Source organism: Teleopsis dalmanni, chromosome 2, assembly GCF_002237135.1.
Source record: "Teleopsis dalmanni isolate 2A chromosome 2, ASM223713v2, whole genome shotgun sequence".
Lineage (NCBI taxonomy): Eukaryota > Metazoa > Arthropoda > Insecta > Diptera > Diopsidae > Teleopsis > Teleopsis dalmanni.
The window spans coordinates 13,727,092-13,745,402 of record NC_051847.1 but is presented as its reverse complement, the minus strand read 5'-3'; the positions used below and the strand labels follow the sequence as shown (position 1 = coordinate 13,745,402).

General features: G+C 31.6%; 2 protein-coding genes across 2 annotated transcripts; one reads left to right on the top strand and one right to left on the bottom strand.

Moving 5' to 3' along the window:
• Positions 1-1,368: 1,368 nt before the first annotated feature.
• Positions 1,369-4,353, bottom strand: LOC119686091 (augmin complex subunit dgt5-like; the record flags this gene model as incomplete). The annotated part of the gene is given in 7 exon segments (XM_038100557.1): positions 1,369-1,556; positions 1,608-2,071; positions 2,142-2,650; positions 2,732-2,983; positions 3,803-3,947; positions 4,012-4,150; positions 4,206-4,353. Coding segments are annotated over 7 exon segments (1,792 nt in total), but the record flags the coding sequence as incomplete, so codon positions are not given.
• A 4,169-nt stretch (positions 4,354-8,522) lies between these two features.
• Positions 8,523-12,611, top strand: LOC119673962 (skin secretory protein xP2-like). Its single transcript, XM_038085080.1, has 3 exons — positions 8,523-8,561; positions 11,712-11,909; positions 12,060-12,611. The coding sequence occupies exons 1-3, from the start codon at positions 8,523-8,525 to the stop codon at positions 12,609-12,611; spliced, it is 789 nt and encodes a 262-aa protein (XP_037941008.1).
• The last annotated feature ends 5,700 nt before the right edge of the window (positions 12,612-18,311 follow it).

Genomic DNA, 18,311 nt, shown 5'->3' with positions numbered 1-18,311 from the left:
GAAAGTCTCGCAGTTTCCTTATCAGATCTGGTCATTTAACTTTTTAGTAGAAAGCTGTAAGATATTTTAAAACTTCACATATTAGGAATATTGTTTTTAAATTTTTTACCTTAAATGGAAAAAGTTTTGAAACAGCCTTCTATTATAAGCCACCGTTGTAATTACTTCCTAATTTTTAGTCGTCTGTGTAAACATGGTTAAATTCGTCACATTAAATAGTATAGACTTTTGTTCTTGTCAATGCAGGATTAAGGATTTCAATCAGACATCAAAGGTTGTGATTGGAATAGATTAATCAAAAAATATTGGTATGATATTGGTATTGGTCTTTGAGCCAGTGGTCACAGACCTACGTAGACCAGTTCGATTGTGATATTTCATATGTAGTGATAGAGTTCCATTGATTATTAGTTAATTGCAATAAGTGGAGAATTCAACATCTTCTACAGGTCTTCAGGAAATTATATACCAGTACCACTAGATAGACGTCAAAAGAAACGGAAAAGCAGGTTAAGAAAAGTTTCAAATATTTTTTATGCTCATTCACAATGATTTCTTATTTTGTTTTGGACATCTTCGTTGCAACCACGGGAAGTCGAAATGATATATCTCAGCTTATTGAGTTTATTAGGAGTGCATTGATGTTAGTGGTATTCATGATCCTGACTTAAGTTTTTGAGACATAAGTGCTAAATCCGACTTTAGATCCCGTGAACTATATACATTTAAGTTTGCATGCCATATCATCGTAATTGTGCGCTAGGAAGCAAGTAACGTCAGTGTAGGGCTTACTCCATGTAATGTCCTTCTTCTTTAAGACAACATTAAGAACAATATAAAAATATTTTATAGTTTGTTTTTTTATAAAGTCAAATAAATATAATTTCTTGTTTTCTACATGTGTGTATTTTTTATAAAATTTAATTATATAGAAAAACGATATTAATCATTAATAGTATTACAATTTTGTAGAAAATATGAACAATATGGAAACAATATATTATTTAATAATCAAAATACAAATTTAATGTATAAAAAATTTAATTTGTGGAAGTATCTTCTGTTGCCAAACGATAGTATAAGTTATATTCGGATTCATATTCTGAATAGGTTTGATCGTTGAAGGTTTTGGAAGGTGGAATATAATGTCTCAAAGGATTTTCTAAACGAAAATTGTATAGTTTCGAGCATTTATTTAATATATAATCAGTGCTGACGTTCGTTTCTTTTATTTTATCTAAAATTTCCAATATGCGCTCTTGTTGTAGTTTTTGTTTTTTGTTCAACAAGTTAGTATCAACTGAAAAAAATAAATAAATATAGACGATAGTATATAGTATTTACTATATATTTATTATATATATTTACTATGTATCAAATCCAATTTAAATTTGGCAACACCAGAAGATCTGGCAAAGTGCTTAGCTAGCTTGATGCGTGAAATTATTTCATTCAAGGCTCCGTAAGTTGTTAATAAAGCACCTGGTGTGAATTGTACTGCTGGGGATAGCTCTTGAGCCGCAGTGACAATTGGATTTGGAGAGAGGTGAAATGCACTGAAAATATTATTTATTAAAGCAATTTTTCAATTATATAAAAACACATACCATTGTTGGAACATGCGGCTAAAATGTTCAATTGGAGTCTCAGCAAAAATATTTAATTCTAACAGATATGCTGGTAAATTATTATTTGTACCAGTACTTATGATAGTTGTGTCCCCAGAACAGAAACTCTGAAGAAGAGTGTTACTGCTAAGGGAGCTCACTGTATTATCAAAATCAAATTTGGTACTGCAGAGTACGTTTTCAGTTCCCATCGCAAAACTTTCAGCACTGAATGTGATATCATTGATTTTCTTTTGTGGTTGCAAAAATGAATTACGCAAATCCATGGACCATCTACTCGTAGTGCTAGCGGAGGATTTCATCTGATTCAACATTTGTTGCAATACATTCTTAGAATAAACTATCTTACTTTTAATTAGACTTAGCTGTATCATTTCAAACTGTAAGCGATTGACTGATGCATTTATATCGCAATAAACTTTCCTTATAAAGCCAAGAAGAACCTAAATAGTATTTAAAAAGAAAAGTTATATATATAGTAATTAATTGATATTTATGTATAACTTTGCACACCTCATGATTTTGTATTTGCATATTAGTATTTTCGATATCCGTCCTTAAATGTTCTATTTGTTTTTCTAGATATTCATTTTCGCTGTTTGAAAAGTTTATTGAGGTTAATTGAAGAAGATAATTCGACATTATGTCCTCCACAACCTCATCGCTTTTGCTGGTATTCAAATTCAACTTATGTTGCAACTTGTCCACAAATTCTATATAAATTTTGACGAAATATTCCTCAAGCTGTGTGCGTACCTTTCGTGCTTTAATATATTTCGATACCACGCCTAAGAGACTTGCCTTCGCTTTTGCTAATTTTATTTTATACGAAGAAAAAGACTCTTTTTTTGTTGACGGGCTATATAAGAAGCCGAGAGATTTATTTGAAATATGTTTATTCATAGCTTTAATATTTTGTAGTTGTTTATCTTTAAGATACATAACAGCCTTAAATATTGAAGCGTTTGGTATATCAGACAAGTTGATACGAATTTCTTTCCAGAGACTTTCTGTGCTTTCAGCTGGTTTGGGTTTGCATTAGATATAAATATTAAAAATTATATATAAAGTTTTATTATGAATTGAGTATTTTCAGTACTTACCACTCATATTATCAGTTCCAGTAATTTTATAAAAATTTTCCAACGTTCTAAGCGTCTTGAGTACCGATTCCATTGCTTTCTTATCCATATAAGATTGTGTAGTCAATTTTACTGGAACAGTTGATTGAATGCGCTTTTCATTCTCCTTTTCTTCTGCCAGTTGTTTATCTAAGGACTCACTTTTGAACTCAAACACAGCTACTCGAGACTGCAATAAGCGTTTGTTGTGCTCAAAATTAATACTTTTAATGTCTGTAAAAATAAATGATAGTCTTTCGACTTTAGAATCGGGTTTCAATCAGTTTTTAGAAGTGAGGACGTCACGTGGAGTCTGTATTAGTATGTATATTGGCTTTAAAGATATTGTATTACTTAATTGCGTCAACATGAGTGACGATTCTTAGCGGTAAGTCAAACTGAATTGGTCGAACAATCTATAAATTCAACACGACATTAGGAGCCATTAACTCCAATTCTCAAGGTGACCGATAAATTCATGATAAATATAAATGGGAAATGAAATAGATACGCCTACATTATAGTGATTGAGTCGCAAGGAATTATATAAAGATAAACATACAATAAAGAATTTAAATGAGGCATTTCATTTCTTACAATAAAAGCAATAATACAGTGAAAGCTCCTGTAAGCGATAAGAATTATCAATTAAGTTTAGTGCGTCCAAGTGAGGTGTTTAGTCAAAAGACAGGTTAAGTAGACCCAAATGGGATAAAAATAAAGTTTCATTTTAAGCACATTAAGTGCACAATAGCAATATCTGTAAAGAGGGTTGCCCATACAGTGAGGATTTCTGTTCAGTATGGATTAGCTTTGAACACTTTATTTTAGTTTACCAATTATTTATAGACACATATTTAAGTAACATATAGGATATTCACGCCAACAAGCATATCCTTAGTTAATTGTAGTGTAGGTGCTTAGTACTATTTGTAATCATAATTAAATTTTTCAGTCTAGAGTAAAGAATCAAAAAAGAGTTATAAAATGTGTGTATATACCTACAAGAGATATATTTGTTTTATTAAAAAGATTCAATATCTGTGACCTTACTTTTAATTTTAATTGAAGCAGCTAAAATTTCATATTCCTTTCTGTGTTCATCTAGACGTTTCAGTAAATTGACTTTTTTAACATTTAAAACAGATAATCTATGGAATTTTTGCATTTCCTTGGGTAGAAAACTTTTGCTATAAGCCTGTGAATTATTGAAAAATTCTCATTAAACTCAAATAAAATAGGCAAATACGTTAGATACATACCAGCGGTACCACCTCTTCATTGTTCAATTTTTCAATTTTATTTATCAGTAGATTTTCACGAAAAGCTTCTACCTCGCCACGGGGTAAGACTCTCATCATTAAATTTTTAAAAAGTTCCTTTTGAGGGGACTTAAAAACACTTTGCAAATAAGATATATTAATTTCCACGAAAACCCTGAAAAACCCATACTTACGCTTTTAAAGCATCTTCACTTGGCATCGCTTCTTTATCACAGCCCAACTTTACTGCCCACGATTTAAAATCTTCTAGAAATTCCTCTTGCGACATATTAACGATAAAAGAATTTCAAGAACGTAGTAATCAAATTCTACACAATCTTAATTTTTGCGCAAAAATTTTAAATTATATCGATAACTTTGTTTAACAGTGTTGCATACGAACCAGTGTTGTAAATGTTCTATACATTGATTTCATATCAACTACTATGACAGTCATAGTAACAGTGTTTTCATATTTTAAAACATGGGAAAGAGTAGACTAAATACTCTTAACTGCTAGTATATATACAGGAATGTAAGATCAGTGAAAATTATCAAAAGAAAATAAAGAAAAGAAATAAATAGTTTAAGGCAATCATAAATTTCCGATATAAAATTTTAATTTCCTTGAAAAAAGAATACATAAAACAAAATAGCATAAAAACATAAACAACACAAGTTCAATCCGATCACCAAATAGTCCGCACACAAAGAAAAATTTAATTAGTTCGTAAGTTTCTCCTTGTTTTCAATAAGATAGAACGGGCCAGCTGATTTCTACCAGCAAAATTTATAAAATCTTTAATCTTTATGATAGGTAAAAGATATAGTAATATCGCAAAAGCGATGAGAATTACTAGTGTACTATCAAAAATCTTAATAAAGTATTTAATAATTTATTCAATTTTTTGATATGTGCATTATTCAAACATGATTAAACATAATGTTGAATACTGCAACAGTTTATTTCAATTAATGTAACCATGGCAGAGTTTAGGATATTCAAGGCGTTTCAAATAGGGTCCATGAAGACAATATGTGAAGGTGAGAATGTTCCATTTGAATTTTATTAAAGATCAGTTGTAAGTAATATTTTTTTGTTTTAAAAATTAATGGTCTGTTTTAAGCAACTGTACTTCACTAACAAAAGTATTCCATATTTTTATTTTTTTTTATTAATGCCCATTTGTAGTGAATGTGATTCTGTGATAGCTAATTTGTGTATAATCTTATTTGATTTCAGTTTATAACCATTATTGAGCACTATTCAATCTCTATTAATATATATAACGTACACCTGAATATTAAAATCCATTATATTTGACTTTCATCATTACTTTTGATAGTGTTTGGTTAAAGATGTAAAATTATCCTTTTAACCTTAAATATATCCAACTTATCTTTCAATATTAGTATACCAGTAGCAGTTCTCTACATCTACGAATAACGAACTTTAACACCTTGGATGATTTTATTTATTTCATATGATATGTGGGAGTAAGTGAGTCTGTCGTTAATTTGTATGTCTGCTGATGGTCAGTTTTAGGTTAACCGATTTGGATTGATAAAATTGAAAATCATTTTAAAGTTTAGTTGGGTTCCTTTTTCTTTAGAATAGACTATAACCTTTATTAACTTTTTAGTTTAGTTTTTCGTTTTTGTATGTCCATTGAACTGCTTTTCTTTCTTGAAAATTGATTAATTATGGTTAATTGATTAATATTGATTAATAAGGTGGATACTTTATGTCCTAAACTATGAAAATGAAAATGATTATTTTTGTTTGGTGAAAGTGGAATTTGAACTTAATATTTCAACGGAATAACTATCTTAAGTTAGGGATTTGTTAGTTTTAATTTACGATATACGATAGTTTGAGAAACAGTCAACTTTTAATTTTTGTTTTTAAAAATTTCATTATTCTGAAAATTTACTGCAGTTCAATTTTTTGTATTAGTTTTTTCCTAGAACTTACGTATTTGTTTAAGGAATTTTGGCTTTCCGGACACGTTTCGTCATTTTTGACATTTAATTATGAAGTGTGTTTGTAAGCATTGTCGCGTTCTCGTTTAGTAAAAAAAACTTTGTATTTTTTCACGTGTGCTTCGTTTTCTCGAAAACGGTCCTGCAGAGGAAAGTTTTTTTCTGGGTTGCCATACTCTTACATTGTAAAGGATATAGTTTTCAGTGATAGTTACTTTTATGTGAACAGAGGTTTACTTGAATAAATTTTGGGTTTCTGTGAAAATTAGGTAAACTATAGCCGATAGGTGCTATTGCGGGTTCAGTAGACAATTTAGACCGACAAAACTGACGCTCTATTACACACGAGCCGTACGAGTTTAAATAATGGAATTGATATTTTACAGTAAATTAACAATTATCAACTTCACATGTGACACTAGGTTATGGAGGATGTAAGACGCCTATCTCACAAAAATAGTGTTTGAAGTGGTAGTTGAAGAAAGAATATGTAGAGAAATTTCATGTGCTTAAGTTGTTATCTTCACCTGGAGAGAGTTGTTGCTTCAGGTATTATGATCGAGAGTTGTTAAAGTCAATTATGTAAGTGTTTGATTCGTGTCCTCAGATGGAAAACACGATAGAGGACGTCCGTATCTTCGGTCGACGGACCAAGTGACCAACGATTTGGGGTCGCTCGGTACTACCAAGTGGCGACAGCAAGCAACTAATCGAGCTACCAAACTGGCGAATGCTACTCAACGCGGCTAAGGACGACTCACGTTTGTAAAGGCCAACTAAGTAAGTAAGTAAGTAAGTAAGATTAATAAATTATTTTTCCTGTCTTTTATACAAATATTCACATTTTTATGTCATGTAAAAGAGGAAATAAAAATTTTGACATTATTTCAATAGTTTCAAAAATGGTTTAGTTCATAGTCATCTATGACATTAGAACTCTTCAGTGTCCAGAATAGGGCAACTCTAAATATTGCACCGCATGCATTTAAGTACGTATGCTGCTGTAGATTCGTACGTGCCATTGTCATTGTGTCCACTTTTGTTAGCACTCAGGATTAATTCTATTTTTTCCAGGTACGCAACCAACCATTTTTAAGTTAATTTTCCCTTTTTATTTGCGAGTGGAGTGTATATTTTTCCTGCATAGATCTTTGTAGCTTTTTAAACTTTTTTCAGTGTTTCTGGTGTCCTTTTTTGTTCTCCTTGTTCTGCTACATAGCTACTCAATTTATTAAAATAATAGTACGTGATACGAAAAAATAAATATTATTGCTCTGCCAAGGACAAGGAGTATGCGACGTTAGGAATCTTACATTAGAGTATGTCTAAATTAATTAACAAGGATCATAGTTTCCTTGGTTTATCTTGGGTTGTAGTTTTGCGATAAGTAATTGCCGTTTCTTGCACAAGAAAAGGATTAATATTATGTAGTCAGGTTGTACATATTTATTAAATTAAAGCTCACTTCTCAAGTAATTAAAAATTGGATAATGAAGATATCTCCTTTGCTAGAAATTATGCATACAATTAATAAGAAGGCTAATAAGCTTTATTAAAAATAATGCATCTGTAATTAAAATATTTTTTTTTTCTATATATTTTTTATCAGAATAAAAATATTTATTTTTATGTTAAGGCTAGTTGAGTCAGTGCATTTGAGCACTTCTATTCTCTATGAACTGCGAGGTTACTTCATAACCACTCTCTAGCCTTTGACTGGATTATTGTTTATCACTACATTTGACTAAGCAATAACTGACCTCATATCTGCACACCTCCCCGACGTTTTATTTAATAATTATTTTATAAAATGTGGTATGAGTTTAGGTTACATTTATTTTTGCGATATAGAATAATTTCAAAAATATATAAAAATTTTTTACTTGATTTTGCAGTTGGTTGATACTGGGTCCACCTTATGAAATATAAGTGTTTTTAATATACTTTTCTTTGAAGAAGTAAGTAATTTAAAAAATATAACAAACGCTGAAACATATTTTCGAGCAAAAATTAATACGATTCTTATAAATTTTCCAATTTTTGTAAAATCTTCCTATGAACATTTTCAAAATCTGCTTTAGATTTCATCTTGAAATTATTTAAAAAGTTTATAAGCAATGTGCAGAGAAAGTAAAAACAAAAGTTAAAAAAAATGGAAGTGTTAAACTTCAATTTTGAGTCTCAGAGGGAAAATTTAATACGAAATTAAAATCACCAAACAAATCCCAAACAAATATAAAGGTAAGACAATTTCCATAAAAGACGATGCGGAAAGAGGGTCAGCTTCCGTTCGCTGGTAATGAAAATTCATAACGAAACCAAAAATTGAAGTGAGAAATTGAATATGCTTTCAGGATATTCAGCTCCAAGCTAAGGATCCGAATTACGAAATAAGCAAATTATTAATAATAAAAACAAAAATGTAAAGAATAAAAATTGTTAAATCATTACAAGCAACGAAATGTAAGCGATGTAAAGATTTTTACATGCGAAATTGTAATGGAAAGTCAAGAAAAGTGTACGTAGGAATGTTGGCAAGGGATTTGCCTGGCAGAAACTTTGAAGAGGTGAGAGCTAGAAATGTGAATTTTATTGTTAATTTTATGTGTGAACAACGACGCTAAGAAATGCCAAGCAAGGAACAATGAAATGTGTACAATTATTAAAAATTGAGAAGTCTTAATCAAATCAGAGTTGTGGAAATAATATGCAAATTATCCTTTCCATGCCTACAACAAAGTATTTACGAGTATATTGTATTTAGGAGGTTACAACGAGGTTTCATCCGGCTTAATTTTATGATTACAAAAGAAGAAAGTTATTAACCGAAAGCACCGAAATCCGAAATGATGTTTGTAAACAAACTTTAATTAACACCGAATCTTGTTCAATCAGTTGGATACTCTCATTTTAATAGACTTAAAATCTTATTACAGGCGAGTGCGTTACCTGTTAATGACAGCAAATATTTTGTGTCTTGATTTGTAAAAATAAGATTGAAATTGAAGAATGACAAAAATACGAGAGACCTATTCTTAAAGCTGGTATGGTACACTACATATTACATCAATAGTATTGCGAGTAATATATGCTTATATATTACAGTATTTATCAGTATAAATACATGCTAAGCCGCTACTTGTGGCCTATTAATATATCAATTCCTAATTTAATTTCCACTGCAGCTGTGGTTCCTATGATATCGTCTATCTGTTCTCTCATTGTCTCTCATTTGTCTAACTTACTCGAACTAGGCTAGTTTCAATTAAATTTCTCTTATCACTCATCCATTCCTTATCCTTAACTACTTATTTTCTTCTTACATACCCCTGCGTAACGATATCCTTACGCGTGTATTAGTATTTTGTAATTCTTTTCATATTTTCTGCTAAATAGATGTTTTCTGGTTATGACAATGTCGAACGGTTACGGTAATAAATTATTAGTATTATTACTTATTTGTACTCTCATTTGTATTTTTACAATTCGGTAATTGGAAACTGATTTTAGGTTACATTCGAAGAGCGAAATGACTTCTGTTCAGTTAAGTTTGCTGTGTATTACAAAATCTTCACCCAATCGCTCTGAAAAGATTTGGTTCATAAAAACTCTGGTTCAAGAAGATCCAAAAATTAAATAAAGCCAAAATATATTAAGCAAAATGGTTGATTAATATTTTTTTGAGCGATTAGTAATATTTTACAAATTATCAACATTGTTTCTCACCCAAAGCAGAAGAGTTCAAATAGTGGCATTTATAAACTATAATCGCGTTGTTTGATATCTAAAATAAAAAAAAAATTTATATTTGTAATCAGATATAATTTTACTTTAATATGGTAACGAGTATCATTGATTAATAGTTCTAATTCGTACCCGTGTATTACCAACTCTTGGAGCGTCTGTCTAATTTGATGTTCTTATAAGCGGTGAACCACTGCCAGAACTTTTAACTGTTACTCTGTAATCTGGGACGTGTGGTTCCGAAAGGAGCTAATCCTCCTCCTTCTCTCATATATTCTCATTCAATGAATATGTACAGCTCTTTTTAAAATATTTTTATACGCTTTGGATAAAATTATAAAAATTCTCATTAGTTTCGATGAATTTAGATGAACTCTTTTTTATCTTAAATAACGAGAAAAATGTTGCTCATAGTTATAATTGTAAGAATAATTGGACCTCCGCTGAAGAGTAAAAGTAAAACACAACAATATTTATTTATTAGTAGTGCTAATATATATAGCTACTCCTTGTGCTATTAGTAGACTTTTGGAAAATGCCAAAGTGATATGTGTAGAGATGTTGGTTACAAGGTTGATCTAGTATTGTATATGCAATATAATATTTTTTTAAGAAGATGTTTTTGCAAATATCCTTAATTTTTGAGTTGTTGTTAACTGAAGGGGTTCCCCTCTCTTTCGGTTTTTTTAGCAAAGTGCAAATAAATATTTTTACTAAACGCACATGAATACTTATTTTAAAATATTAATTATACAGGTTTGGGTTAATTTAAACAGACTAGAAATATTTTGGTTTTACGTAAAATTAAATTATATATAGAAATTAATGTATTAGAACATTTTATGTTTTTTATATTTCTTACATAAAAAGCCTATTAAAAATATCATTTTTATGTTAATCTTTTGCAAACTGGTTCTCAAAAATCGTTTTGAAAAACATGCAAAGTTGGGAGATTGTTTGATGCTGGTGAGATCTATGAACCTGTAATTTCGGAAGTGTTAACATATGCTGAAGGTTATCTGATAAGGCGTATCTCTTGCGAGAACAAAGTTTAAGTTGTGATTATGGAATAAGTGAAACTTGTTTAGTTTTGCTTTAGTTTTACCAATTAAGGGCGCTTAGCCAAGCAAATAACCTTTTTTTATTAGTTCGAAACCGGCAAGACAAGTGATGGCTGCAATAATTCATTCAAAAATATACAATCTTCACAAATCGAAATTTTATACAACAAATTGAAATATTTATGCATCTTTAAATTGTTTGTTTTATGTGGTATTTCTGATGTTTTTTATTTTTAATTACACTTTATGTAAATTTATTAGAATATTTGATGAGCTAGCAAACAAGTTATTTTTTGGCAAGCAAACAGTGGAGCCCTATGATGACGGCAGCTTGGAAAAAAATCATAAAATTTGAATATAATAATATAAAATAAAACTACATATTTGAATATTTATAAAAATTCGTTTAGTTAACAGATGTTTCTTCCGTTATTTACGAATATTTATTATATATCGCAGATAAATCGCAGCTTATGTACTTGAAACTATATAAAAGGCCTTTGCGATTTTGACGGAGACATAAACTGTTTTGTAATCAAAGCGTTAACATATCAACGAAAATGGTGAGTTTTGGCTGAAGAGGAAAAGAGAAATGTTTATCAAGTGTGGTTCAGAAGTTCAAGTGCTCAATTATTATTAAATTTATATTGTTTTCCATGTATAAGGATATCGACATTTTTGACTATTAAGAGCAAAACTATATTAGTGGAAAAAATTTATAAATTATTAAAAACTAGACAATGTCATATTGCTAAAAGAAGCGCAATACTAACATGGATATATTATAAAACTGTTTAAAAAGTTATGACAAGTGATAAAAACAGTTAAAATTAAAAAAAAAAAATATAAAGAATAAATATATTTATATATAATTCCTACAACTTAACTAATAAAAATGCTTTTATTTTAAAGAAATTTTTAGTTATTGCTTTTGCCGTATTGGCATGCGCTTACGCTGATGTATCTGAATTGGGTTACAATTACCCTCACCCAGCTCCTGCTCCAGCACCTTTACCAGTACCAGTGAGACCACAACCTGCACCACAACCACAACGTTCCTACATTCCACCACCAGCACCTGCACCAGCACCAATTGCTCCAGCACCAAGTGTACACCATGAGGAATTATCTTTACCAATTGCACCAGCACCACAACCTGCTCCAGTTGCACCAGTAAATACCTATATTCCACCTGCACCAGTTGCTCCTGCACCAGCACCAGTACAACATCATCATCATCATCAACCAGCTCCAGTACAGCACCATCATCATCAACCAGCTCCTGCACCCGCACCAATTCGTATACCAGCTCCACAACCTGCCCCAGTTCAACATCATCATCATCATCAACCTGCACCAGCACCAGTCCATATTCCTGCACCAGCTCCAGTGCATATTCCAGCACCTGCTCCAGCACCAATCCGTATTCCACAACCTGCTCCAGCTCCAGTTGCACCAGTAAACACTTACATTCCACCAGCACCACAACCCGCCCCAGTTCAACACCATCATCATCACCAACCTGCACCAGCACCAGTGCATATTCCAGCACCAGCACCAGTGCACATTCCAGCACCAGCTCCAGCACCAGTGCATATTCCAGCACCAGTTCATATTCCAGCACCAGCTCCAGCACCAATCCGCATTCCACAACCTGCTCCAGCTCCAGTGCATATTCCAGCACCAGCACCAGCTCCAATCTCACTTCCAGCTCCTCAACCACACTATCATCATGAAGAAATTGAACAACCCGCACATGATGGTTACCACTACAGAACTGTACGCCGCCGTGTCTACAGATACCGCGCTTAAGTTAATTATATAAGTTTTCACCAAAAACAATCTCCTACCTATCCGTAACAATGTTCCAAAATAGTTAAAACCAATTTGTTTCCCTTGTTAAATAATTATTTAAGTCTATTAGAATATATTACCGGTGTCTAAAATACAACTGAAGAAAATAAGCACAATCATAAGCAACAATACGATATCTTTTTGTTTTTGGAGAAGTAATTAAATTTTATTTCTTAATAAGAATTGGAATCAAAATGAAAAAATCCTATTCCCCTTACATTTTTCATATAATCCTTAATTATATTAAAAATGTATTGTTTTATTGATCTTCCAAACATTATTTTTTAATCGTAAGTTCCATCATGTTGTGTTAGATTATATTCATATCTGTGGGTCTGGGTTAGGTGATTCTAGGGACATATTTCTATCTAGAGAACTAGCGTACTATCGTTGAAAACGGTTTTGAATTTTTAATGAAGGCCTCCGTTTAGATCTTCCGAGTAACTGATATTTTTTAATAAGTAAACCCGTTTTGTAAAGTGTAAATTACATACGATATCTTTTTTATAATTGAAGTAAGTCTCATTGAAAATAATTTTCCAATTCTAGGTTTAGTTTTCTCATTCGCAAAAGCTTATCAGCACACTCACTATATAGTAAGGCTAACATTTTTCAGAATCTCTGCAATTTCATTACCCCATAAAATTTCTCAATTTAAAGGGCGTTCATTTATATATAGATATCTGCATTTTGATGGTGTTTTTTAGCTTGTAATTAATTCTTAATTCTCGCATTAAGGTCACACTATTGTATTTAGTAGATGTAGACGTCACTAATTCATAGGGGAGGAAATCTGCAATCATAATTGGCTTAGATGTCTTGATAACCGTATGAAAAGGACTCGACAAACAGAACTCGGTATAGTTTAAAAAAAATTAATTTTAGGACTTATGAAATGCTTTAAGACAAAAAAATTGTTAAACTTTTTGCGTTCTTAAACTGATCGAAAAAATTTATTATGGTGACAGTGTTTGATCAACTCCTAAAGTTCCGCTCCCAAAATTAGCAAATATACGTGGTCTTAAAATTAGATTATTGGCAAGAAACCCCGTTATATAAGGCAAATAATCATCACAAAAGTGGGCTTAATAAATTATATATAAAAAACAAATGTTTTCTTAACAAATAAATTAAAAAAAAACAATTATAAAAAAAATAAAAAAAAATCTTAAACTAACTTAAAGACCAACAACTAAAGAGAAAAAAATTTTTTGGTATAAAAAATTAAAAATAAACGTAGGTTTTTGATGATCAAGTCACATATTTAAAGGTGAACTTAAAAAACACTTCACTCAATATTGATTATAAATTATTTTTCATCTACTATTTTATTCAGATATTTGCCTCAATATCCATTGAATATAAGTTCTTGATAGATTCCAGACGTCTACAAAAACTCAGACAACAAAACTCTGAGACACTAACGACATATTAGAGTGTCACATAATCGAATTTGCTCATATAAGAAGAATTATATTAATATTAAGAGTTTTTGTTTATTTCTAATAAAGAATACACAATAAAATAGTTCACTGTCCCAACACATACGGGTTTTTGTATGTCTCCCAAAGAAATTCCCAAAGAAAATTTTGCCCACAGCAGCGTAGTCCTTTTGCATAACGCATTTCGGTGGTGTTGGCATAGTCGTTGATTTGCTTGTATCTTAAATGGAAGAGAAAAAAATTGGAAAAATATTTTCTTATTATGTTGCCACAAAATGTGCGCTTTACAAATCCAATTACCTTCAAAATAATAAACTTACACGCAACTACACTTCTCCGCATTTTTCTCGGCCAGCAACGGCAAGAATACAAAAACAATAGAAATATCCGCACTAAGCCAAAGAAGTCGGAGCAGAAACATATTTCTTTTATCAACTGTTGATAGACTCCATAGGGAATTTCCTACTACGACTCCTGCTTTGGCAACCACGACAATTGCGACTGCAAGTCTGTCTACTGCCGGACTTTATTTTCTTCTAGTGCATTTCACTTGTTTCTATTTCTATTTTTGTTTCTTGTTTTTGGATTCGTCCCATTCCTTCCGTTCCTTGTGCGGTGCTCATTATTTTCTATTTTCAGAAAATGTGGAAAATTATGATTGTACAGAGAGAATACATCGGAGAATAAAATGAAGTTTAATGAAAAAATAATTTTGCTACTTGCATGTCAACTGCTTAAGGGAAGAGGATGAGTACTAGTTGAATGCTATTCGCTGCAAGCGGAATGACACTTACGGGAATGCAACAGAGTGTGCTTAATAAGCGGTGCAAAATAGCATTGTCACGAGGTCCTTGCTATTTCTGCAGCAGTTTGTTCAGCTTAAAAGGCTGTAGCGTTGGTGAGTCGAGTGAAGTTAACATTGAAATTATAAAAAAATGTTTAAAATCGTAAAGAAGTGAAAAATATAGAAATATTGGGATCTTATATGCATTTTACTTAAATCTCACTTTTGAATAAATAACTTCTAATAGATAACGAATAAACATTATCTCAATTGTGTGCAGAAAGATGCGAAAAAGGGGTTTGTGCAGTGAATGGAGTTAGCTGAAGGCATTTACTAGTGTCGAGCAAAAAATGTTTTTTTTTAAAAGATGCTATTGATGAAAGAACTAGAGTTTGTTATTATGCTCGATGTTGCATGCCCACTATCTAAAAGTGGAGGCGGTACCAATCAGATGAAAGTAAAAATGGTACATCTATTAGTAGAATCCATCACATCCTTTGCATATTTGCTATATATATAACTATTTTAACCATCAATTACCAACCAACCAGTGCTTTCAGTTTCACAGATTGACATGGTATTCTTTTTAAAACTGTACTTTCATAGCGCTTCGTCTGTTATCTTCTAGTAATAAAGTCGTTCTTTAGTTAGAAGTACTGCTTTGATCGGAATAATTAGTTGATAAATTTATGTGCTAAAAAGATTCTTACTTAGAACACAAATCCTTCTTAAGAGGTACACTTTGCATATAAATATTAACTCACTTAAACAGCGCAGGTATTCACTTTGTCTTGCAAAATCATTGCAAGTAAGCTGCATGAAATGCAAGAATGCTATACTAAAACTGCAATTGTGCGAGAACAGCACTGTTGCAGAATTGCAACATCAAACTGAAACAGCTGTTTTTGCTGCATATCACATCCACATGAAAACCAACAGATGTCAAAACAGCTGTTTTTCCCTTTTTTTCGTTGCAAGCATATATGTATGGTTGTCCATTGGAAGCTCGTGCAATGTGTGCATTTCGTGCATCTTGCAATAAGTTTGCATGACAGGGTGAATATATCTAGTGACTCATTCTCACTGAGCTTGTAATATTTCTAATTATTAATATGGACTATATTCAAACTCTTTATTTCTTCTCGCTTCATATTCCTAATCGTTCTTTCTGTCACCATTTTTCACTAACAATCTATCAATTAAGCTGTTTAGGTGCTTTGGTTTTGATATCGGAATGCCGGAATACCTTTGTAGATATAATGAATTCATATAAAATTTATATTTCCTTATAGGTTTCACGAATGTATTTTATATAAACAGTTGAATTTATTGCATTAACTTTACTTAAAAGAAATCTGTAATAAAAAATTGATTTTCGACTTGATTCATTTCAAATAAATCCTTTTCATAAGATCCACATAAACCTTTGAAAAAAATTACTTGACAGCCACTGTTTACGCTTCGCATCTCAGCTTCTGTCTTGACATAAATAGCAATATCGCTTAAGGATAAACAAATGTAAGACATGACATTGCATAACATATAGCCAAACCGGACAAAAGGACAATTGTGCAGAGCAACAGACAGAATGAATTTATGGAATTCGAATTTGTATTGAAAACTCGAAGAAAAATATTTATTTAGGAGGGAGAAAGGCAGTGAAGGCAGTGAAGGGAGTGAAGGGAGCTTGAATTGAAATGATTGCAACACTGTTTGATTTTGTAATAGAAGTTTTATTTGTTTTTCGTTCCGTTGTTTTTCTCGTGATATCCTTGTTTGTTTGAAATATCCTTTTTAGTTTTTCATTTGCTAAAGCGTTTTTGGAAGCGGGTAATTTTTGAGGTTAAATAAATGCTTTCTGAATAAAAATATAAAAATATTTCTGGGGGTGATATTCTATTTTTTTTGTGTGTGTTCGTTCTTTGGTGCTTTTTGAGTCGCGTACCATATGCTAGTCCCGAGGGCATAATTGAAAATGATTTTGGCCAACTCTATACAATTTGCATACAAAGTCAACAATATTGTTTGTTTTAAGCTCAGAGAAAAAGGACTCATACAATATGTCGAGCGATATTGTATGATGCTTTGTTATTTTTTATTACACAAATAATTTCCATAAAAAAACATTAAATTTGCAATAGCAAAATGACAAACTGAAATTGAATTTCACAACGCATTGGCATTGGCAGGGAGCAGCTGTTGGAAGGATGCGCATGGGAGTGCATTTTTATCATAATTTGCCAAAAATTAGCTGTCAAGGGTTCAGTGAAATGTTGCTAATGCGAGCAATTAAAAGTTGATTTTAACTTTGGGAAAATTAATTTCTTTAAAATCTCATAACGGCACACATAATGCGTTTGGCATTAAGTCGAAATTGCATAAATTTAAAACTTTTACTTTCCAACGCTGCCATTGTGCCGGAAAATCTGAAGAAATTAAAAACAAAATGGCTCAGATGCGAATACAAAGGTTGCGAGCGACGCCAGCAAGGATGTCGCCAAAAAATCTACTTCTGCGATGCAATTAGTGTGCAAAAAATTAAAAAACAAAATAATTTAAGTGAAATTTTTACACGTTTGTGGAGTAGGTGAAACGGGTAACGGGGTAGCGGGGTACGTGGCGAAAGCTGTGAAAATTGTTGACATATTTCGTGCGTGTTTTTCCATTTCAAATGAAAATATATAAATACTAAATTTTTCCATTTAGATTTGCTATTGTAGTTCCTTTGGCCATTTGAAGGACATCAATTTAATTACTAAATTGGCTAATGAACAATTTTGTTTCAGCGTCAAAATGGCGTCACATATTTTACATGCGTGTCCTGATTCAGTTTATCTGCACATGTCCTTTTGTTGGTGTGAGATTGTCGTCATATCCCAACGAAGTGAAAATTGATTGCAGCATTTGTCTAATTTAGTTTCAATGAAATTTACACATGTTTTCGATGCAAAGGACACAAATGGACAATTATGCATCAAACCTGAGTTTTCAACTGCTCGCTTGCTTAAATCAGAATAAAAAGATTGATTAATATTGATGAATGTTTGTATAAGTATTGTTGAACTGATATTGTTTTTAGGCAGCCTTTCCAATTTCAAAAAGACAATTATTAAAACCATTCCACTTGGAGACATCCATTGCCCTCTGTGGTGCCCTCAAAGTTGCCTGATAGAGACGAGTTACACTAATCTCTTCTTTTATAGATAATGACATTATATGAAAGTCATTCCACATGGAGATATCTATTGCCCACTGTGCTTACTATGAGCAGAGCCTACTGATCTATTGATTAGTGTATGGTATAGTACTGTATAGTATAGTGATTGACTTATACTTCATTTCAAGCATAAGTGGGGTCTATATTGCTTGAGGTAGACAGTCGCCGGTATCTACCATCTACTGCGTAATACTATCAATGTTGAGATGTTATAT